The following is a 22,824-nucleotide window of genomic DNA, read 5'->3' as shown; positions in this document are numbered from 1 at the left end:
CTAGGGAGCAGGCAGTGTGGGGGCCTGGGGGCCTGTCCCTGCTTAGCCGTGGTTGGGTGTCCCCCAGGGGAAGGGGATCGACTGACGCAGACCTCAGTCTCCATCTGGAAAATGGGGACAGGGGTGCCAGGCAAAGCCCAGAGTGGGGAACGCAGTGGACGTTAATTAAGCACCTACTGTGTGCCTGACCATGCCACTTGACCTTCCCTCTTCTTCCTCTTCTGCTGCTTCTCCCTTCCTCCCCCCTTCCCAACCCCCCTTCGCCTCATCCCTCCCCCTCCTCCTCCTGTCTTCTCCCTCCTCCCTCTTGTCATAACTGTCATTTATTTATTTATTTAAAAAAATTTTTTTTTTTTTAACGTTTATTTATTTTTGAGACAGAGAGAGACAGAGCATGAACGGGGGAGGGTCAGAGAGAGGGAGACACAGAATCTGAAACAGGCCCCAGGCTCTGAGCTGTCAGCACAGAGCCCGACGCGGGGCTCGAACTCACGGACCGCGAGATCATGACCTGAGCCGAAGTCGGCCGCTTCACCGACCGAGCCACCCAGGCGCCCCCATAACTGTCATTTATTAACACTTACTGTGTGCTACCCAGCCCTTTCCGGTCATTTTTACTTAGTGCGCACGACAGCTGTGATAATATGTTCTGAATAATTTATCTTTTATAACATAAATGATTAATCTAGAACCTGACCAATAAACCTTTATTTGACCCTTTATAGACCCAGGAACGGTGACGAGCCTGGATTCTGACTTTGCGATTAGTCATGTTGCCATCCTTTTTAAGTTTCTTTTATTTATTTATCTATCTATGTAAATATCTATGTATCTATCTATCTACGTATGTATCTATCTATGTATCTATCTGTCTATCTATCTATCTATCTATCTATCTATCTATCTATCTATCTAGAGAGTAGGGGAGGGACCGAGAGAGAGGGAGAGAACCCCAAGCAGGCTCCGTGCTGTTAGCCCAGAGCCAGACACGGAGCTCAGTCTCACGAACCATGAGCTCCTGACCTGAGTCGCAATCAAGCGTCGGACGCTCAACCGACTGAGCCACCCAGGTGCCCCCACCATCCTTTTTTAACACCCGTGAAGCCCCTGGTCCGGCTTCAAGCCCCCTGCGTGTGATGTCCGTGAAGGTCACGACCGTCCTAGGAGGCAGGTTTGGTTGTGGCCATTTAAGTGGTTAAGAACTCAGAACCGTGCGGGTCTGGGCTGGGGGCTGATCGGGAGCCACATCCCGCCAAGCAGTCCCCTCTCTCCGTCTGGGAAAGGAGGGTGGGGGCGCACAATTCTCGCTTGTGCCACATTTGCTCAAATATCCGTGCGTGTCTCGATCGTACGTGCCTGGATCGCAATCCGGGACAGCGTGGAAGGCGCTGAAGATGTGTCCGACTCAGCACGGCCGGCCCAAAGTAAGGCCCCCGACGGTAGCTGCCGCTGTCCCTAACGAACACAACCCCGGTCTTCGATCCGGAAGCTTTGGGGGCCGGGCGTGTTTCAGAACTCCGGGTCCTTTCGGGGGTTCCGGGAAAGTGATGCGGGACGTCACATGACACGCTCGCTCGCCTCTCCACGGTCCGTCTCCGGAAGGGGCACGTCACGTGGGCAAATTGTGGCTCTCCCCGAGAGCGCCGTAGTCACTTTTGGTCAGGGTTTGCTACCAAAAGGGTTAGGAAGGCGTTGGCGGCCTTCGGGGGCGCTTCTGAGCGTGGGAGCTGCACGTGGAGGTTTTATGGGCCTTCATGGCTCCTTCGAGAAGAGTTTTCATTCCGTTCCGCTGACGCGTGCTGATGGGGAGAGCGAGGCCGGGGAAAGCAAGCCCCGGGTTGCACGGCAGGGCCCGGCGGAGGCCGGGATTCGAACGTAGGCGGCGGCCACGTCCAGGTGAAGCGTTCTCTCTGGCCGCGCCGGCACCGAGTGCCCTGTGCGTCAGCCCTGCCCTGCGCCAGCCCCTTGTTAACCTCTGTCCTTCCCTCCCCACCTCGCCCGGCCTCCAGCTCCACGTGCAAGAAGCTTCTGGCAACCACTTGAGCCCGGAGCCCACGCAGCCGGCCCCCAGCGTGGACCTAGACTTCCTGGAAGATGCCATCCTGGGCTCGCCTGCTGCGGGGGGCGGCGGCGGGGGCGGAGGGGGCGCCGACCAGCCCTGCGACATCCTCCAGCAGAGCCTCCAGGAGGCCAACATCACTGAGCAGACCCTCGAGGCCGAGGCCGAGCTGGACCTGGGCCCCTTCCAGCTGCCCACCCTGCAGCCCGCGGACGGCGGGGCGGGCCCGGCGGGGGCCGGAGGGGCCGCGGCCGTGGCCGCTGGGCCCCAGGCCCTGTTCCCGGGGGGCACCGACCTGCTGGGGCTGCAGGCCCCCCCCGCCGTGCTGACCCACCAGGCCCTGGTGCCGCCCCAGGACGTGGTCAACAAAGCGCTGAGCGTCCAGCCCTTCCTGCAGCCCGTGGGCCTGGGCAATGTGACCCTCCAGCCCATCCCGGGCCTCCAGGGCCTGCCCAACGGCAGCCCCGGGGGCGCCGCGGCGGCCACGCTCGGCCTGGCGCCCATCCAGGTGGTGGGCCAGCCGGTCATGGCACTCAACCCGCCCACCTCCCAGCTCCTGGCCAAGCAAGTGCCCGTCAGCGGCTACCTGGCCTCGGCGGCCGGCCCCTCGGAGCCGGTGACCCTGGCGTCGGCCGGCGTCTCGCCCCAGGGGGCGGGCCTGGTCATTCAGAAGAACCTCCCCACCGCCGTGGCCACCACGCTCAACGGGAACTCGGTGTTCGGAGGGGCCGGGGCCGCCCCCGCAGCGGCCGGCGGGGCGCCCGCGGCGGCCCCCGGCCTCGGCACGTCGCCGCTGGTGCCGGCCCCCAACGTGATCCTGCATCGCACGCCCACGCCCATCCAGCCCAAGCCCGCCGGCGTGCTGCCCCCCAAGCTCTACCAGCTCACCCCCAAGCCGTTCGCCCCCGCGGGCACCACGCTCACCATCCAGGGCGAGGCGGGGGGCCTCCCGCAGCCGCCCAAGGCCCCCCAGAACCTGACTTTCATGGCAGCGGGCAAGGCCGGCCAGAACGTGGTGCTGTCGGGCTTCCCGGCGCCGACCCTGCAGGCCAACGTCTTCAAGCAGCCTCCGGCCACCACGACGGGGGCCGCCCCGCCTCAGCCGCCCGGGGCCCTGAGCAAGCCCATGAGCGTCCACCTCTTGAATCAGGGCAGCAGCATCGTCATCCCCGCCCAGCACATGCTGCCGGGCCAGAACCAGTTCCTGCTGCCGGGGACGCCCGCCGTCCAGCTGCCCCAGACGCTGTCGGCCCTGCCCACCAACGTGGGCGGGCAGATCCTGGCGGCCGCGGCCCCCCACGCGGGCGGACAGCTCATCGCAAACCCCATCCTCACCAACCAGAACCTGGCGGGCCCACTGAGCCTGGGCCCCGTGCTGGCCCCCCACTCGGGGGCCCACAGCGCCGCCCACATCCTCTCGGCCGCCCCCATCCAGGTGGGCCAGCCGGCGCTCTTCCAAATGCCCGTGTCGCTGGCCGCGGGCAGCCTGCCCACACAGAGCCAGCCGGCGCCCACGGGCCCCGCGGCCACCACCGTCCTCCAGGGGGTCACCCTGCCTCCCAGCGCCGTGGCCATGCTCAACGCCCCCGACGGGCTGGTGCAGCCGGCCCCCCCGGCCGCCACCGGGGAGGCCGCGCCCGTCCTCGCGGTCCAGACGGCCCCCCAGGCGCCACCGGCCGCCAGCACACCGCTGCCTTTGGGCCTCCAGCAGCCACCGGCGCAGCAGCCCCCCCCCCAGGCCCCCGCCCCTCAGGCCGCCGCCCCGCCTCAGGCCACCACCCCCCAGCCCAGCCCGGGCCTGGCGTCCAGCCCAGAGAAGATCGTCCTGGGACAGCCACCCTCTGCCGCCACCGCGGCCATCCTCACTCAGGACTCCCTGCAGATGTTCCTGCCGCAGGTAAGTGGCCGGGGAGGGGCGCGGACAGGGGGTGTGTGCTGTGGGGAGGGGCCAGGAGCTGGAGCTCAAGGTGTGTGTGTGTGTGTGTGTGTGTGTGTGTGTGTGTGTGCAGGGGGTGGGGGAGGGGAGGCAGCGACTGGGAGGGGGGCGTCTGGTGGGCTTGGGAGGGCGTCTCAGAGCGGCACTCCCTGCTCCCGGTGATGCGTGCGTCCCCGAGGGGACAGCCCGACAGAAAGACGAGGAGGGGGACTGACTGGCGGACAGGCTGACTGTCTGCTCTCCTGCTGGAGGGGATGAGAATCAGAGAGAGCCGGGCCAGACACAGACAGACAGATGGGCAGACAGACAGATGGGGCGGGAGGCCGCGGGCGAGGTGGAGCCGGAGGACTGACGGGACCTGAGGGAAACGAACTTGCTGGGGCAGCAGGCTCCCTGGTGCCCGGACCCCGGGCTCCGAGCCGCCCCGGCCTCTGCACCCGGCCTCTCGGTGCCCCTGCGCCCGGTCCCCACCACCCCCTGCTCTGGGACGTTGGGGAGGCCGGGATCTTGGGGTGGGGAGGCTGCGGGGGCCGTGGGGTGACCTTCTGACCCTGTGCGGGCTGCCCGTTTCAGGAGAGGAGCCAGCAGCCCCTCTCCGCAGACGGCCCCCACCTCTCCGTGCCCGCCTCGGTCATAGTCAGCGCCCCGCCTCCCGCCCAAGACCCAGCCCCGACCACCCCCACCGCCAAAGGAGCTGGCCTCGGCCCTCAGGCCCCCGACAGCCAGGCTTCCCCGGCGCCGGCCCCCCAGGTAGATGAACCCCAGCAGCCTCTGCCCCAGCTCAGACCGAGCCTTGCCCCTGCAAACCCCTCCTTCCTGCTCCCCCCCTCCCCCTCGCTCTGGCTGCCCTGCCTGCCTCTCTGCCTCGCTGGCTTGGGAAAGGTGTCCCTTCGCTCCCCAGATCTTTCCTGAGGGTCTCCTGGCAGCCGTGGACTCCTAGGACCAGAGCCAGGCCTGGGGGAGCCCACACCGTAGGCAGGGACACGGGGTGCACACGGCAGGCACTTCTTTCCGGAATGACCATTTTCGCCTCCGGAGGAGTAACACGGTCAGAGGGTTCGCATCTCAAAAGATAACCGGAGATGTAGCTTGAAAAGCCCTTTCTCCTGAGCCACGGATTCCCGCCCTGCCTCCCCGGGGCGGTTCTGTGCATCCTTGTCCACGCGTGGACAGGCAAGGCGGCGCCTGGATTCTTTTCTTCCCACTTGGTACAAAAGCAAGAGCACACTCCTCATGTGGTTTTGCACATTCGCTCGTTCAGGGACTCATCTCGGAGACGTTGCTTCATTCTTTCGCGGACCGCGCCGTTCTCCGCCGTGCCGACGGGCTGGCATTTATTTAACCGGTCCTTGTTGCCGAGCAGCTAGGTCCTTTCCAGCCTTTGGCTGAATTACCAAGCGGCAAAGCATCGCCGTCTGTACGTCACTTCGCGGGGCGGGTTCTCAAAAAAGGAAAGCGCCGGGTCTGTCACAGGCGTCTGTGGTTGTGACGGGTGGTGCCAGATCGCCCTCTGTGGAGTATCGATCGGGGCACCCTTTAACAGCGGTATGTCGTCTGTGCCCGTTTCTGCACGGCCTCAGCAGCGTATTGAACTTCGCCCGTCTGCCGGGTGAAAAGCAGCTTCTCGCCTTGTTTCGGTTTGCATTTCTGACCACGAGATTGGGCAGGTGTTCGTAGACGTAGAGTTGTTTGTGCTTTCCGTGGAATCGCCTGCTCGTACCCCTTGCCATTGAAAATTTGGGTTCCTGGCCATTTTCTTGTTGATTTGTAGCAACTCTTTACATATGAGGAACGTTGGCCTTTGTCTCACGTGAGCCATAAGCACGTGGGAGTGCTTTTCTGGCGTCGATGTTGTACTCGTTCAAGAAGGACTCGTGGAGGGGCGCCTGGGTGGCGCAGTCGGTTAAGCGTCCGACTTCAGCCAGGTCACGATCTCACGGTCCGTGAGTTCGAGCCCCGCGTCGGGCTCTGGGCTGATGGCTCGGAGCCTGGAGCCTGTTTCCGATTCTGTGTCTCCCTCTCTCTCTGTCCCTCCCCCGTTCATGCTCTGTCTCTCTCTGTCCCAAAAATAAAAAAATAAACGTTGAAAAAAAAAAAAAAAAAAAAAAAAAAAAAGAAGGACTCGTGGATAGGTCGATGAGCATAGGCAAGGGGAGGAGGAGGAGATAACGTCAGCAAGGTGAGGGTGGCAGAAAGCATCATGGGCTTTGGCCTTAGATGACCACGATTTCACTCTCAGGTTCTGCTACTTGCCCCATGACCTTCAGCAACCAGTTTCTTCTTTCCTGAAACAGATATTTGGGGAACGAGGGCGCTTAATAGGTGCCCGGCCTTGTGCTGACCCAGAGCAAAGCCCTGTACCCGCTGAGCCTCGATTTCTTCTTGCGCAAAATGGGGAGAATAGGTTCTTACGGGTCTGTTAGGAGTAAACGAGCTACCATAGGCTTAGCCCGGAGTAAGCAGGCGGTAGGTATCCGCCATTATCATTTTTTTTTTTTTTTTTTTTTATTGTCCCCGTTGGGGGAGAGCGGGATCCGGTCCAGAGTCACGGTCTAGGAGGACACGAGACCAAGATGGGATCCGGCCATGTCTGCATCGAGAGGAGAAGCAGAAGTGGGGGAGGGGACCAAAGGCCAGAAGCCGCCCGGCGTGGGAACAACTCACGTTGGGAGCAGTGTTTCTGGAACGGGCCAGATACGGGCCTTTCAGGAAGCAGCTTCCATGGTCCGCCGTTCCAGGGGGTTCGTAGGATCTCCTCTGAGCGCTGTGGGTGCCACGGCACACATTTGCGGTGACCAGTCATTCCAGTTTACCTAGTACCGAGGACGTTCTTAGAAGGCAGGACTTTTTTATTTTATCTTATTTTTAATGTTTATTTTTGAGAGAGAGAGAGAGAAAGAGAGAGAGAGACAGAGTGCAAGCAGGGCAGGGGCAGAGAGAGAGGGAGACACAGAATCCGAAGCAGGCTCCGGGCTCCGAGCCGTCAGCACAGAGCCCGACGCGGGGCTCGACCTCATGAGCCGCGAGATTACGACCTGAGCCAAAGTCGGACGCTCAACCGACGCAGCCACCCAGGTGCCCCAGGACTTCGTCGTTTTAAAACTGAGACCGTCCCGGGCAAACCAGGACGCGTTTGGTCACCCTCCTTACTCCTCACGACCTTCCCCAGCCACATCGTCTCAGGCCATAGCCTGCTCCCTCCGCAGCCCAGCCCGCCCTGGCCCTTGCCTGGTTCGTGTTTCTCCGTAGCACTTGCGGCCGTGTGACCAACTGTCTAGTGTCCTTGTTTACACGGTTCTCGCCATACTGTAAACTCCACGAGGGCAGAGAGTTTTGTCCGTTGTCTCTTTGCCGTATCCCCAGTGGCCAGAACAGTGCCTGGCACACAGCCGACACTCAGTGAGCCTGTATTGAATAAACCAACGGAGGAAATCATTTATTGAAGAAACGAAACACACGTACGAAACAGCCCCGCCGGTGCTGGCTCTGTGCCGAGTACGCCCCAGTGGAATCAAAGGGAGAGAACGTTCTGGGAGGAGACGCGGTTCAGCCGCAGGTGAAACAGCCTGCTAGATGGAAGCATTGAAGGCAGCGGGCTGCCCGTGAGGAGGCTGGCGAGGGTCCTGCTCTAGGCTGAGTGAGCAGGAACAGCCTCTGGGGGGGAGGAAGTATTTGAGCTGAGTCCCGAAGAAGGAGAAGTTGTGGGGAAATAGCATGTGCAAAGGCCCTGAGGCCAGGGCCAACTTGGGATGCCAAGGAATGGAAAGTAGGCTGGAGTGCGGGGAGGGGAGGGGGGGTGGAGCGAGATAGGGTCGGAGAGTTCTGTGGTGCCTCGTGGGCCAATGAGTTGGGCCCTGGCAGTCAGGGGGCCATGGCCTTGTCTGATTATATGATTTTCAGTGATCCTTCTGGCTTCCACTGGAGAGTGGTTTGGTGGGCCATGTGAATGGAGGTCCAGAGATCCTCATGGGACAAGGACAAGGACAGTGCTTCAAAGGGGTGGTCACAGTGATGGTGGAGGCAAGTAGACGGATTCAGGGGACGGTTTGGAGCTCGCTTCAGGATCAGAGGCACGAGGAGGAGGGCGTTATGGGAATAGCTTCGTGAACGACACCATTTCTCTTACGGTGAGACCTTGGATTGTGAGTAACTTGTCCTGGGAGCGTCCCTCGCGGGCCCTTGTGTTAGCGGACATTTCTAATAAATTGTAACTTGCTAGGCGAGCGAGGTCTCGCAGCCCGGGTCGTACGTGACGCCGAACGTCCCACGATCACAACTGGGCCGGTGGTTCTCAAAATTCACTTTGCTCTACGAGTGCTTTGGATTACAAGCGTGTTTCCGGGACGAATTACGCTCGCACACCCAGGTTTTCCCGCGCTTCTGTGTGCTGTTCCAGACGCTTTAGAAGCCTTAGCTCCTTGAAACCTCCCTCAGGTAGGCGGTGCGACTATCCCCATTTTACAGGTGAGGAAGCAGAGGCACAGGGCGAGGCAGTCGCTTGCCCGCGGCTCCCCAGCTGGTAGGGCCTGGATTCGAACCCTGACGGTTTGTTGCCAGAAACACCCGAGGGATGCAGGAAGCCAGAGCCGAGCGTGAATCGCGGCTCTGCTTCGCGTCGGGGGCTCCGAGGCGCAGTTGACTCGTCTGCAAAATGGGCACGAGGCCACCGGCCTCACGGGCGCTCGGCACGGAGCAGGCATTCGGGGAGCAGATACGTGCCATGGGCGGGAACAGTGGTAACGGTGCCGTGGCTGACCTTGGAGAAGAGAGGACAGTGTGCATGGAAGCTGGTTCCCAGTCTCACACACACACACACACACACACACACACACACACACACACACACACACACGGGTCCGCGCTGTGTAGGCGGGCTGTGGCTTCTGTGCCTACGAGAGCGCATGGCATGATGGGAGGTTCTGGACAGACGTCTGTTGGCTGAGCAAGTAGGTGGGTGGGCGGGTGGGGGGCTGACCCGGCGGACAGGCGGGCGAGCGGACGGACTGAAGCATGAAGGCAACACGGAAACGTCAGCCGGGTCCCGACTTGCGATACGCGTGCACGCTCGTGTGCCAGGCCCGTCCCCAGGCCGGAAGGCTGCCATCAGGTGGTTCTTTCGTGCGGCCCCCGTCCCCCAGGCACCTGCTTCGTGGCCAGCCTTCCGCAGGGACGTCCAGATGAGGGGATTGATTTTGTCATCGATACCCCGGCTCTTGAAATTGTCCCTTGATGGGGCTGTATCTTCAGGGACGGAACACTGACCATCCCGCTCAGGGAGCGCAAAGCCTCCCGTGTATTGTTTATAGCGGGCTCTGGAAAAAAAAAAAAAAAAAGCCACCACCGTTGTCGCCGTTATTCAAAAAGCGGTACTTGCGTGTGGTTTAAAAAATTCAGTTTGGGGCGCCTGGGTGGCTCCGTCGGCTGGGCATCCGGCTTCAGCGCGGGTCACGATCTCGCGGTCCGTGAGTTCGAGCCCCGCGTCGGGCTCTGGGCTGACAGCTCAGAGCCCGGAGCCTGCTTCGGATTCTGCGTCTCCCTCTCTCTGCCTCTCCCCTGCTCACTCTCGCTCGCTCTCTCTCTCTCTCTCAAAATAAATTAAAAAAAAATACAGCTTACAAAGAAAAGAAGTGTATACGGTTAATTCCAGCGAGTCTTCCTTTTCGTGGGATTTCTGGCCCTTTCCCCATATAGACACCCCCCCCCCCCCCCCCCCGGCGGCAGTTTCTTTGTAGAGTGCCACCTTGTGGCGTCATAGGGCAGGCACCGCGGACGTTTGAGGCCGGGTCGTTCTTCATCGTGGGGGGCCGTCCCGTGCTCTGTGGCGCGTGGGGTAGCATCCCCGGCCTCCGCCTCCTTGTTGCCAGTAACACCCCTTGTCCAGTTGGGGCAACCATGGAGATCTTTAGGGGTTGCCGTGTGTCGCTTGGGGAACCGAATCACCTGGGCTGGGAACCGCCCCTGTGCACTTGGCCAGCATCCCTCGTTGTCTGAACTTGGACCCAGGGAGATTCGAGAGCCCGTGTGTGCAAGGTGGGCACACACTTTCCCTTTGCATTTACACACAGAAGCGCCCCATCCTGTTCTCCTGTATCTTGCTTTGCCCGTTCAGCGATACCTCTCGGACCCCTGACTTGCAGACTTTTATTTTTTTATTTTTTTTATTTAAAAAAAGATTTTTTTTTCAACGTTTTTTATTTATTTTTGGGACAGAGAGAGACAGAGCATGAACGGGGGAGGGGCAGAGAGAGAGGGAGACACAGAATCGGAAACAGGCTCCAGGCTCCGAGCCATCAGCCCAGAGCCCGACGCGGGGCTCGAACTCACGGACCGCGAGATCGTGACCTGGCTGAAGTCGGACGCTTAACCAACTGCGCCACCCAGGCGCCCCAACTTTTATTTTTTTTTTTAATGTTTCTTTATCTTCGAGAGGGAGAGAGAGACAGAACTTGAGCAGGGGAGAGGCCTAGAGAGAGAGAATCCGAAGCAGGCCCCAGGTTCCGAGCGGTCAGCACAGAGCCCGACGCGGGGCTCGAACTCACGGACCGCGAGATTGTGACCTGAGCCGAAACCAAGAGTCAGACACTCAACCGACTGAGCCACCGAGGTGCCCCTTAAAGACTGTATTTTTAAGTAATCTCTGCACCCAACTTGGGGCTCAAACTCACAGCCCCAAGATCAAGAGCCACATGCTCTCCTGAGCGAGCCAGCCAGGTGCCCCTCCTCCGTTCTTTTTAATTTTTTTTTTTAATTTTTTTTTTTAACGTTTATTTATTTTTGAGACAGAGAGAGACACAGCATGAATGGGGGAGGGGCAGAGAGAGAGGGAGACACAGAGTCGGAAGCAAGCTCCAGGCTCTGAGCCATCAGCCCAGAGCCCGACGCGGGGCTCGAACTCGCAGACCGCGAGATCATGACCTGAGCTGAAGTCAGACACTTAACCGACTGAGCCACCCAGGCGCCCCTTAATTTTTTTTTTTTTTAACGTTTTAGTTATTTTTGAGACAGAGACAGAGCATGAACGGGGGAGGGTCAGAGAGAGGGAGACACAGAATCCAAAACAGGCTCCAGGCTCTGAGCTGTCAGCACAGAGCCTGACGTGGGGCTCGAACTCACAGACCACGAGATCATGACCTGAGCCGAAGTCGGCCGCTTAACCGACTGAGCCACCCAGGCGCCCCTCCTCCGTTCTTTTTAAATGCTGGTCACAACCCCACTAAAATGACCGGGCTGGTCACAACCATTAACCAATAGGCACTGGGTGTGGTTTGAAAACCACCGTCCAGGAGAACAGCCGTGGGGCAGTCATCAGACGTGGGGACTCTGGAAACCCCACCCTGCCCCTTCCAAGGCTGCGACCCTAGCCAGGTGACTGACTTCTCTGTGCCTCAGTTTCCTTCCCTGTAAAACAAGGGTGATGATAAGAGCATCTACGTCACAGGATTGTGGTGAGGAGTAAGTTCATACGTGTTAAAATGCTCAAACGGGGTCAGGCGTGTTGAAAATGCCACAAGATGACAGAAGCCGGGCAGATGCTCCGTAAAGGGCCAGTAGTAACCATTTGGGGCCTTGCGGTCTCTGTCGCGGCCCCAGAGCGCACGTAAACGAGTGAACGCGTCCGTGTTGCAATAAAACTTTATTTATGGACACTGAACTTTGAATTTCCTATTATCGTCACCAGTCACAAAATATTCTCCTCCTGATTTCTATGCCGCCATCTAAAAATGTAAAACACACACACACACACACACACACACACACACAACAAGCCTCTTCTTAGCTTGTGGGCTATATATGGAATGATAGGCCAGGCAGGCCAGGCTGGCCCCGTCCGCCCGTGGGCTGCAGTGCCCTGTAGTTTCGTTATTTATCGACGTGGTTCCCTGTTGGAAAGAATACCGAAGGTGGCTTCCTGGGCAAACAGCGTTTCTATAAATATGCCGGTACCCAGGCTTTGCACGGTGGTGTGAAAATGCCTGCAGGGTACGTTTTTAGAAATGGAACTTCTAGATCAGAGAGCGTATGTGCTTCCCAAGCACTTTATGGAAGGCGTTGAAGCGATTGTGCCTTCGTGGGCTTTTGCCCGTGAAGCCTCCTCCGATGGCTCCTGGCCAGGCCGCGGGATGTTCCGAATTCGGCACGAACGCTGTCTACATCTGGGCAGTGGGACTCTCCTGGTGCACGGTCCCCTCGTGTGGTAGTTTTTTAAAACATGACCGGAAGACTCCTTTCGTGCCGATTTCGAGAATTTCTAAAACACGGAAAAGAACGAAGAAGGAAAATCAGTCCGTGCGGGGGCCGCCGGTAACATTTGAGGAGGGGGGAGGGGTGTCGTGAAGTTTTCTTTCAGCCTGATCTTCTCCCCCAACCCATTTCGGACATTTTTTTAATTTGGGGGCGACTGGGTGGCTCAGTCGGTTACGCGTCTTGATTCTTGATTTCGGCTCAGGTCACGATCTCACGGTTTTCGTGAGTTCGAGCCCCTCGTCGGGCTCTGCGCTGATGGCGTGGAACGAGCCTGCTTGGGATTCTCTCTCTCCCACTCTCCCTCTCTCTCTCTGCCCCTCCCCCGCTCGCTGTGCCCCCCCCCCAAAAAAAAAAACAAACTAAAAAATAAATAAAATAAAACATTTCTAATTTTTAGCATTAGGTGTTTTGTGCACATGGCTCAATCATCCGAAAGCAGTTCTTAGCGTTTTAAAGCCCCACCCCAGGCCTACCTTCCCAACCCACCGGCCCCTGCAGGAAACCACAATTCCTTATTTGGCGTATAGACTTCCGTGTTCCGCGCGTGCGCCGCCAGGGTTACGTGTGGATTTACGTTTCTCCCCCCGTCTCCGACCGCCCAGAAGGTAGCACATTCTAGGCCCGTCTTGGCAGCCGGCGGAGAGTTTCCTGGATCCCTTGGTGCAGCTGGGCGGTGTTCCTCCGTATTCCTCCGCGGGGATGGACGTGAACATGGGTCCACGGGACGCTTTTGGTGTGCATTTCTCTGGTTACAAGCGCGGTTGAGCATCTCTCGAAATGGATGAGCCTCTGTGTTTCCTTTTCTGTGCGCTGTCTGATCATGCCCTTTGCCCCTTGTTCTCGCTGGTTGTTAGTGATTTCTGGAGGCTGATGGCATATGCTCTGAATTACAACTGTTTCCCCCCCGTGTTATCATTTGGTTTTTTTGACTTGGTTGGGGAGTGGGGGGTGCTGTGTTTGTCTGTATACATATATTTTTTTCATTTTTAATGTTTATTTTTGAGAGGGAAAGAGACAGAGTACAAGCAGGGGAGAAGCAGAGAGAGAGAGAGAGACACGGAATCCGAGGCAGGCTCCAGGCTCTGAGCTGTCGGCACAGAGCCCGACGCGGGCCTCGAGCTCACGAACCGCGAGATCATGACCTGAGCCGAAGTCGGACGCTCAACCGACTGAGCCACCCAGGCGCCCCTGTATTTGTCTGTATTTTTAATGAGTAGGGGACGAATTTTTTTAGTTCTTATTTTTAAATGTTGAAAAAGGATTTGAAATATACAGCAACGTTCTAGGAACTGTAGAGAACCCATGGGTGTTCTTTGCTCTGTAACCGGATGTATCAGTTATCTGTTGCTGTGTAACAAATTGGCCCCTCACACTGAGCGGCTTTAACCAATAAGCATTAACTTACCTCGCATAGTTCGTGAGGATTGGGAATCTGGAAGCAGCTTAGCTGGAATCTGCTGGCTCACGGCCTCTCATGAGGAGGTCAGTTAGGGCTGCCGTTATACGAAGGTTTGTCAGGGCGGGAGACTATGCTTCCAAGGGGGCGGGCTCACGCCCCCCCTGGCAGATGGCCTCAGCTCCTCCCCACGCAGCCCTCTCCAAGGGGCACCTCAAAACCCGCTCCAAAGTTTGCTTCCCCCAAAGTAAATGATCCACGAGAGAGTCCTGGGACAAAAGTCGCGGTCTTTTCTAGAACTGCATCTTGGAAGTGATGTATGCCCATCTCCGCCAAATCTGTTGGTCCCAGAGACTAACCCTGGGACGAGACCCAGGGTGGGAGGAGACCGAATAATGAGGAGGGAGGTGGGCATCGGTGGGGGCCGCCTCGGAAGCTTGGCTGCCGCCCCGATGTACCCGTCGGCAGCGTGCTGTGTTCTCTTTATCCTCCGTTCTCTCGAGGTGTGTCCGTTTTTATGCTGAAGCATATGCGTCTCCATCGCAGACGTTCTCCTTTCCTCCTTAATGCCTCAGCCTTCGAGAACAAGAGTGTTCTCTGACTTGACCGCCGCCCAGTTAGCAAATGCAGCAAACTGAGCATTGAGACAGAACCATTGTCCACGGTGCATAATTTATGTAGCCAGTTGTCCAGCGGTCAGGTAATATGTTCCTCTCATTTCGCTTAGCTTGCCGGCCGTCGTCTGGCCACCTTGCTCAGCTTCCCGCCTCACTTACTTGGGCTTCTCGAACCTGCTCTGGCCACGTGGGTTGTTTTCCCGCGTTCTCTGTCGTAAATACCCCCCCAACCATTCAGCAAGTGCCTGAATGGTTCCCGTCCCAGATTCCTAGAGGGCGGCGTACCAGGTCAAAGTCATGACCCCTTCAAAGCCCCCAGGCCAGGGGGCCCACCCGGGCGACAACCTCACCGGCCCCGTGTGAGAGCCGAGGGCCTCTCGGATCTCTCCTTAGAGGTCGCAAGCCTTCGGGGAGGTGTGGATTGATTGGTTTGGGGGGGCTTTCGGTTTGAACGGTGGGAAGTTCTTCAGGGCCAGCCTCGGAAGGGTCCAGGGCGCTGGAGGCTTGACATCATGAGTCGGCCCACGTTGGGGGCTCAAGGCAGAGAGCCCCGGCTTTGGAGCCTGGAAGCACGGGTGGCCTCGGGAAGTCCCCTGAGCCCTCTGAGCCCGAATCCTTCCCCATCAACTGGGAAGACACGGGGCGGGGGTGAGGCAGGGGGACTCGGGACCAGCCCGTCTCGGCTCCCTGACCTCCGTTTCCCCCCGCGTGAAGTGGTTTCAGCGTCTTCTCTGCTTTCAGGCCCGTGGAGGGACCACGCGTAAGTGGTTGCAGGTGGCCGTCCGTGCATACATCAGTGTGGGCTGTCCCCGGGGTGTGGACCCCGTGACAGCAGAAGGGGGCCAGCCAGGGGGCGGGCACACAGCTGGTGCTCACGGGTTAGACGGGGGCGGCTGGGGTCGTGATTCCGGGGGGGGGGGGTGGGGAAGGGGATAGCGCAGAGGCGCTCGGTCGGAGGTGTGTTTTAGGCCAGGTCACCGTGTACGTGTAACAGACCCGTGCCCGGACCGCGTGTGCCCGTCTGAGAGACACAAACACACAGGCACACGCACCCGTGGCCCCCCGGGTGGGTCCGCAGCCACGGCCACGCAGGCACACGGGGGCAGAGGTCGCGGACACTTAGAGGGCCCACGGCTCTGGGCCGGCGTCCAGAGGGCCCTGGCCCTGACCCTCAGTTGCCACACTCGTCCTGGGCGCTCTGGGGCCCCCAGCCCCCCGCATCGGTGCCGGTGTCCGTGTTCCCGGCTCAGCCGGACGGCCAGGCCCCTCGGGGCTGGCGGCTGGGATGCTGTCCGGCCGCCTCCTTCCCCTTTGCTGCTCTGCTCGTGCTCCCTGGCCCCCCTGCCTCCCCGCTGGGCAGCTGGTGTGGTGCCCCCGCCGCCCGCCCGCCCGCCATCACCACTGCTTTCTCTGCTGCTGCCCTCGAACCCTGCAGAGCTCACCCGCGTGGGGGTGGGGGGGAAGGGGACCTCCAGGGAGGGGGTGAGATCAGAGAAAAGGGACCGAGGTGGGGTGGGGGCAGGTGGAGGGGTGGGGTCGGGGGACCCGTAGGCGGGTGCAGTGGGCTGTTCGGAAACGAGGGGCGGGAAGGAGAAGCCGTGCTGAGTCCTTTCTCTCGAGACAAGGGGTGGCTCAGGAGGAGGTCATTTGGGGCGGCTGGGGTGCCCAGCGTACTGGGGCAGCAGGAGCCAAGGTTGGTTCTGACCCCCGCCCCCTCCCCTCTCCCTCCCTCCCCCTGCCCAGATCCCGGCAGCGGCTCCACTCAAGGGCCCAGGCCCCTCCTCGTCCCCGTCACTACCTCACCAGGCCCCTCTGGGAGACAGCCCCCACCTGCCCTCCCCACATCCCGCCAGGCCCCCGTCCCGCCCGCCCTCCCGCCCCCACTCCCGCCCGCCCTCCCAGCCTCAGAGCTTGTCCCGCCCGCCCTCAGAGCCCACCCTGCACCCTTGCCCCCCGCCCCAGGCGCCCCCGACTCTGCCGGGCATCTTTGTCATCCAGAACCAGCTGGGGGTCCCGCCACCGGCCGGCACCCCGGCCCCCGCGGCCCCAGGCCCCCCCCAGCCCCCGCTGCGCCCCCCATCCCAGCCCCCGGAGGGGCCGCTGCCCCCGGCCCCCCACCTCCCGCCCGCCTCGGCCCCCTCTGTCGTGGCCTCCACGGATGCGTCCGCCAGGCTGCAGGCCCCGACGCCGCCTGACTTCCAGCTGCAGTTTCCGCCCGGCCAGGGGCCCCACAAGTCCCCCACGCCCCCTCCGACCCTCCACCTGGTCCCTGAGCCCGCAGCGCCCCCCCCACCGCCTCCTCGGACCTTCCAGATGGTGACCGCCCCCTTCCCGGCGCTGCCCCAGCCGAAGGCTCTGCTCGAGAGATTTCACCAGGTAATCGGAGGCAGGGACCAGCCCCGCCGCCCACCCCGCGAGCCCTGGCCTCCCCGCACAGTCTTGACGGGGAGACCCTCCCCAGCCCTGGCGCCCGGCCGCCGCCACCCCTAGGTGCCACCTACCCCTCAACCACCTGTCCCCCGTCCTCAGGTGCCGTCCGGAATCATTCTCCAGAACAAGGCCGGGGGGGCCCCCGCCGCCCCGCAGACCTCCGCCAGCCTGGGGCCCCTCGCCAGCCCCACCGCCTCGGTGCTGGTCAGTGGGCAGGCCCCATCCGGGACCCCCACCGCCCCCAGCCATCCCCCTGCCCCGGCACCCATGGCCACCGCAGGTAGGGGAGAGGTAGCCCCACGTAGGAGAAACGGGGGGGCTGAAGGCGGGTGGGCAGGGGGGAGGGGGTGCGGGCCGGGGCAGAGCTGTGGGTGCGTGAACCAAGGGGTCACCCGGACCTCACGGGACAGGGAAGGTGCAGGAGGAAGGGCTGTCTCCCCCGATCCGAGGGGGCGCTCAGTTCAGGGCTAGGCCAGGCTACCGAGGCCAAAGAACCAGAGGAAAGTGGGCACGGGCTTGGGGGTCACAACGTGGAGGGGCCTTTGTGCCAGTGACCCCTGAGCCCGGTCTGCCCCCACCCCCACCCCCAGGCCTCCCTCCTCTGCTTCCTGCCGAGAGCAAAGCTTTTGCCAGCAACCTCCCGACCCTGAGCGTGGCCAAGGCCGCCGCGGCTGGGCCGGGGAAGTCTTCTGGGCTGCAGGTAAGGGGCCACCAGAGTGGGGGGCGCTCTAGGGCCAAAGCAGCGTCACCGGGGAACCGGGAAAGGGTCCCACGGGACAGAGGAGGCCAAGCGACAGGTGCCCAGTCTGGGCGGTGGGTCAAACACCAGGTCAGCCCGGTGGGCGCCTGTGAGAGCATGAGACGGACGGAGAGCCACAGACCCCGAGACAGAGCGTGATGACAGGAGTGATGGCCCGAGTGGGTCCCTGGGGGCGGCAGCCGGGAGAGGTTGAGGCTGGAGGAGGAGGGAAGGGTCGGGGAGTCGTGCCATGGGGGGCCCAGACTGGAGGGGGGCAGAGCAGTGTGGGGGAGACTGAGGCAGAGACCGGCTGCAGGAAGTGCAGGGCGGAGGGGGGAGGAGGGGAGGCCAGATCGCTGCCGGTGGCCGAGAGGGAAGTGGGGGCGACTCCAGACGGTCAGCAGGGTCGGGCGGAGGCCGATACCCACGTTGGAGAAGGGGCGGGAGAGAGCCAGGCAGGTTCAGCGTGACAGGCGGCGGGTCCCGGGGCCGGGACCCCACCGCGGGGGGCGGGCGGGGGGCATGGGCCCCCTCACCTTTGCCAAGGGCCAGGTAGAAGGGGGGTCTGGGTGCCGAGGGCAGGCCTCTCTGTGCCGATACCTCTCACCCGCCGGTCTCCTTCTGCAGTACGAGAGCAAGTCGAGGAAACCCCCCACCCTTCAGCCCAGCAAAGAAGCCTGGTGAGTTGCCGCCCCGTGCCCCGCCCCCAGCCTTCCCCGAGGCTGGGGAGCAGGCTGTGGGGACCACCCTTCAGAAGGGGTTAGCTGTGTGATTTGGGCCAATAGGATTCCCCCGCAGACCCTCGGTTTCCTCTCTAGAAAATGGGGTGGGAGTCGTAGCGGTCACAGGGCAACAGGTGTGGGTTCCTGGACGCTGGTAAGACGGGCGGGGGTTCGAGGGAAGAGGTGGATGGGAGTCCGGGTTGGTGCGTAGATCGTTGTGGGTCCGCGGGGCTGTTCGGATGGCATTTGGGTGGACGGGCGTTGGGGTGGGCGATGGGGGGCCTGGATGGGTGTGGGGGTGGATAGATGGACATTTGGGCGGGCGGGGGGTCTGGGCGGGCGATGGGTAGACCTCGGGCGCTCGCCTGCATGCTCTGTCTCGTCTGCCCTCCCACGGCAAGTGTTTGTCAGGACTCAGGGCCCAGTCCTGTGCTGGATTCTGAAAACACAGGACAAGGATCCTGTGAAAACACAGGAGAGACAGTCACACCATAAAGCGATAGAAGTCACCGCTACGGGCTGTGGTAGAAAACAGCCCTGGAGAGAACTGGATCCTACCCGCCCACCTCCCAACCCCCCCTTCCCAGGGTTGCGGTTGGGACCGAGGCAGACTGGGGACGTGCTGACCCCTGGCGGCAGGAGACGGTAGAACAGTAGAGCATGGGAGGAGGCGCTCGAAGCCCTGGCCTCCGGCTCCCAGCCCTGCCTCTCCCTCGCCCTGAGTCCCCTGGGTGGAGGCAGGTCACTCCTCTGGGCCTCGAGTCCTTCATCTGTAGAGTGGGGACAGTGAGCGCGCCTCCTCCCTTGGGCTGTTGCCAGAGTCCGTGAGACAGAACGAGGCTGCTCAGCACGCATTAGGACATTTCCCCGGTTGTGGGCACCGGGGGCCCCCGGGGGCTCGGGGCCGGAACCTGGTTTCTCCCGGCCTCACCACCAGCTCTGTGTGTGTGTGTGTGTGTGTGTGTGTGTGTGTGCGCGCGCGCGCGCGCGTGTGCCTGTGCGTGCGTGCCGTCTCTCCCCACCCCACCCCACCCCCCAGTTTCCTGGAACATTTGCACAAACATCAGGGCTCCGTCCTGCACCCTGACTACAAGACAGCCTTCCCCTCCTTCGAGGATGCCCTGCATCGCCTCCTGCCCTACCACGTTTACCAGGGTGCCCTCCCCTCCCCCAACGACTACCACAAAGGTGAGCCCCCCCCCGCCCCCCCCCGGGACTCTCCCTACCTGGTCTCTAGCGTGGGGAGGATCAGCGCGAGCCCCGCCCCCCCAGCGTCTGTGCCTCTGGACCTCGTCTCTTCTTCCTTAGTGGATGAGGAGTTTCAGACGGTCTCCACACAGCTGCTGAAACGCACCCAGGCCATGCTCAATAAATACCGTCTTCTGCTCCTGGAGGAGTCCCGGGTAGGGCGCTGTCCCCCTTCCTCCCCGGGAGAGACCCTGCCCTTTTCCCCTCCCCCCCCCCCCCCTTCTGGGCAGGGTGGAGGGAGGGAGGGAGGCTGGTGGTCAGATCCCAAGAAGGACAGTTTGGAATCTGCTCCCAGCCTTCTGGGTTTGCCCCCCCCCCCTCCCCCCGGGCCCTCCCCCTCCTGGCTGCTATTCTCTCTTCTCCCCCCTCAGAGGGTGAGCCCCTCAGCGGAGATGGTCATGATCGACCGAATGTTCATTCAGGAGGAGAAGACCACTCTTGCCTTGGACAAACAACTGGCCAAGGAGAAGCCCGGTGGGTGGGGAGGGGAGGGGAGGGGAGGGGAGGGGAGGGCGAGGTGCCCCCCAACTGGTGCCCCTGCCCTGGAGTTAGAGGGGGGTTGGGGAGGAAGAGAGGTGCGTGGCCTTACCTCCTACCACTAGGAGGCGCCCGAGCCTCGCCTCCGCGCAGTGCCTGGGTCTGTCTAGCCTGACCTGCGGGCTCTGAGACCAGAGAGAAGGGGGTTCGTTTCCTTCATCACTGTGTGTCTGTTGCACTCCATCCTGGCAGAGAGGGGACCACCCCCCCCCCCCCCCCCCCCGCAGCCACCAGGAGATAGAAAAGCAGGGGAGCAGAGCCAGGACTAGGGTGAAGTCAGCAAGGCGTCTGGGTGACACAATGTAAGGGCCATTCACAGCGGCCAACTCCTGCTTGCACAGCAGGGGGATTTGGGAATGGCAGGGGCGTCTTAGCCACCCGTGTGTCCGTCCTGAGGGCCTGATGAGCCCGGGCCTCAGCCCGCGGCCCGGCGGCTGGTGGCCGCGGGCTGCTCGCCGCACCGGGGCTCCCCCTGGCCGCGCCCTTCGCGGGCGCCTCGCGCCTCTCCTAACCCCCGCGCGTTTTCTCGGCCCCCTGGTTTTGCAGACGAGTACGTGTCTTCCTCGCGCTCCCTTGGCCTCCCCATCGCCGCCTCTTCCGAGGGACATCGGCTCCCCGGCCACGGCCCACCGCCGTCCTCGGCGTCCGGGGCCCCCGCCCAGCCCCCTCTGCACCTGCCCACCAAGCTGGTGATTCGGCACGGAGGGGCGGGTGGCTCGCCTTCCGTGACCTGGGCTCGGGCGTCCTCCTCCCTGTCCTCCTCCTCCTCCTCCTCCTCTTCGGCCGCCTCCTCCCTGGACGCCGACGAGGACGGCCCGATGCCCTCCCGCAACCGCCCTCCCATCAAGACCTACGAGGCCCGCAGCCGCATCGGCCTCAAGCTCAAGATCAAGCAGGAAGCCGGGCTCAGCAAGGTGGTCCACAACACGGCCCTGGACCCTGTGCACCAGCCGCCGCCCCCCGCCGCCCTCAAGGCAGCCGAGCCCCCGCCCCGGCCGCCGCCGCCGCCCCCGCCGCCGCCGCCGCCGCCCCCGGCCACCGGCCAGATGAACGGCACGGTGGACCACCCGCCGCCGCCGCCGCCGCCGGCCACCGACCGCAAGCCGGCGGCGGCCCTGGCCCCGCACTGCCCGCGGCTGCCCCTGCGGAAGACGTACCGCGAGAACGTGGAGGCCCCGGGCAGCGGGGCGGGGGAGGGGGCCGGGGCCGGCAGAGCCCGGGGCGGCAGCCCGGCGCCGCCGCCGCCGCCGCCGCCGCCCGCCAAAGTGGACGAGGCCACCAGCGGGCTCATCCGCGAGCTGGCCGCGGTGGAGGACGAGCTGTACCAGCGCATGCTGAAGGGGGCCCCGCCGGAGCCCGCGGCCGGCGGCGGGCAGGGCAGCGGCAGCCGGGATCCCGCCTGGGAGGCGCCTCCCGCCAAGCGGCGCAAGTCCGAGTCGCCCGACGTGGACCAGGCCAGCTTCTCCAGCGACAGTCCGCAGGACGACACGCTCACGGAGCACCTCCAGAGCGCCATCGACAGCATCCTGAACCTCCAGCAGGCCCCGGGTCGGACACCTGCACCCCCGTACCCCCACGCCGCCCCGACGGCCGTCGCGCCCGCCTCCCCGTCGCCGCTGCACAGGCCCGAGGCCTACCCGCCCTCCAGTCACAACGGCGGCCTCGGCGCCAGGACGTTGAACAGATAACACCGGGCTGGTCTTCCCTTCCCCTGTCCCGCCTCCCCAGGTCCGCGCGGACGCCGGGGTGGGGGTGGGGGTGGGGGGGCCCGGCCGGGCGCCTGACCTCAGCCTCCTGGGGGGGACACGAGCCGCCGGGGATCCCCCGACAGTTTTTCTTGCCTAAGTTATTTGAGTCACAAAGGCCCCTCTCCCACTTCCCGCGCCAGCCGGGCTTGTTGGGTGTGGGATCGGGGGACTTCGGGGAGGGGGCTGTGGTGTAAAATGCCCCCCTGCCAAAGGTGGGGGCGATCCCGGTGTTTCGTCATTTCCTATTTCTTCCCGCTTCCTGCCACGCTCTGCCCCACCGTCGGGGGGTGGGGGTGGGGGGCACGTGTGCGTTTGCCGGGGTTGCAGGTACCCTGGTTGCTCCCCACGCGTGTCCCCGGACTGGGCTCGTCCGCGTGGCTTCACAGACCCACGCGCCGAGGGCGCTCAAAGCTGGGGGGGGCTGGGGGAGGGGGGTCCCTGCCAGCCTCGCCCAGCCCCCCTCTCTCTCTCTCTCTAGCGCCCCCCACAGGCTGTAAGAAGAACCACAGGGCAGGGCGGGCGTCAGCCAGCGTCCCGGGGGGGGCCCCCCCTCTCGGAGGGCTGTGCCCGCGGGCACCGTGTCACATCCACGTGTGTGCGTCCAGCTCCGTGTCCTGTGTGCCCCCCCCCGTGTGTGTGCTCGAGTGAGCAAGAGAGAGAGAGAGAGATTTCGAACCCTCCCGTCCCTCGACTTAAAATCCGAGCACCTCCCAAACAGGAAACCGGGGTCTCCCTCCCACCCCTCCACCCCTCACCCCCACCCCAGCCAGTCTTCCCAATGTTCTTCCTGCCGCCAGCCACCCGCGCCAGATTTTGAAATCTCGGAGACAAAAACTAGTACTGTAAGATAAATTTTTTTGTACTGTATTTATTGTGTATAACGATTTTTTTAAAGGAGAATTCTGTACATTTAGAACTCTTGTAAATTAAAAAACTGATCCTTTTTTTAAAACTGTACCGACTCTGTCTCGGCCCCATTGCTTTTGGGTCTTTGTTGGGGGGGGGGGGGTGGTAGGGAGGGCGGGGGGAGTGGTTTGAAGTCTAGGGGGTGGGTCCGGACCTGAGCGGGGGAAGGGCATCGTGAGGGCTCGATTCCACGTATATTTGTTGAACGCCTGTCGGGTGCCTGTTCTAGGCACAGGGGTGCG

The 22,824-nt window shown here is 62.3% G+C and overlaps 1 protein-coding gene and 1 long non-coding RNA gene across 8 annotated transcripts in view; one reads left to right on the top strand and one right to left on the bottom strand.

Moving 5' to 3' along the window:
• Positions 1-22,633, top strand: part of BICRA (BRD4 interacting chromatin remodeling complex associated protein) — an 83,891-nt gene extending 61,258 nt beyond the window's left edge. For 4 of the 6 annotated variants that reach the window (XM_078439622.2, XM_078439619.2, XM_078439620.2 and 1 more), the window contains 10 exons: positions 2,010-3,956; positions 4,569-4,745; positions 15,996-16,628; positions 16,782-16,962; positions 17,273-17,382; positions 18,049-18,101; positions 19,183-19,331; positions 19,452-19,546; positions 19,763-19,865; positions 20,475-22,633. In XM_078439622.2, coding sequence (XP_078295748.2) covers positions 2,010-3,956; positions 4,569-4,745; positions 15,996-16,628; positions 16,782-16,962; positions 17,273-17,382; positions 18,049-18,101; positions 19,183-19,331; positions 19,452-19,546; positions 19,763-19,865; positions 20,475-21,616 — 4,590 coding nt within the window. In that variant the 3' untranslated portion in view covers positions 21,617-22,633. Of the gene's footprint in view, positions 1-349; positions 3,957-4,568; positions 4,746-15,995; positions 16,629-16,781; positions 16,963-17,272; positions 17,383-18,048; positions 18,102-19,182; positions 19,332-19,451; positions 19,547-19,762; positions 19,866-20,474 lie in introns of those variants that run through there. The other 2 variants (XM_078439616.2, XM_078439623.2) reach the window with 2 other exon arrangements.
• Positions 11,646-19,464, bottom strand: LOC144614718 (uncharacterized). Of its 2 annotated transcripts, none has more exons than XR_013552739.2 (3): positions 19,370-19,464; positions 17,958-18,604; positions 11,646-12,243 (listed from the first exon to the last, which is right to left on the bottom strand). It is a non-coding gene; the product is annotated as an uncharacterized LOC144614718 (long non-coding RNA). The 2 variants fall into 2 exon arrangements; XR_013552740.2 differs by having other exon boundaries at positions 17,958-18,582.
• Positions 22,634-22,824: the final 191 nt, after the last annotated feature.

The sequence above is a fragment of the Panthera onca genome, chromosome E2 (genome assembly GCF_046562875.1).
Source record: "Panthera onca isolate mPanOnc1 chromosome E2, mPanOnc1 haplotype 2, whole genome shotgun sequence".
NCBI lineage: Eukaryota > Metazoa > Chordata > Mammalia > Carnivora > Felidae > Panthera > Panthera onca.
The sequence above is the reverse complement of the archived record's forward strand: the minus strand, read 5'-3'. Positions and strand labels throughout refer to the sequence as shown.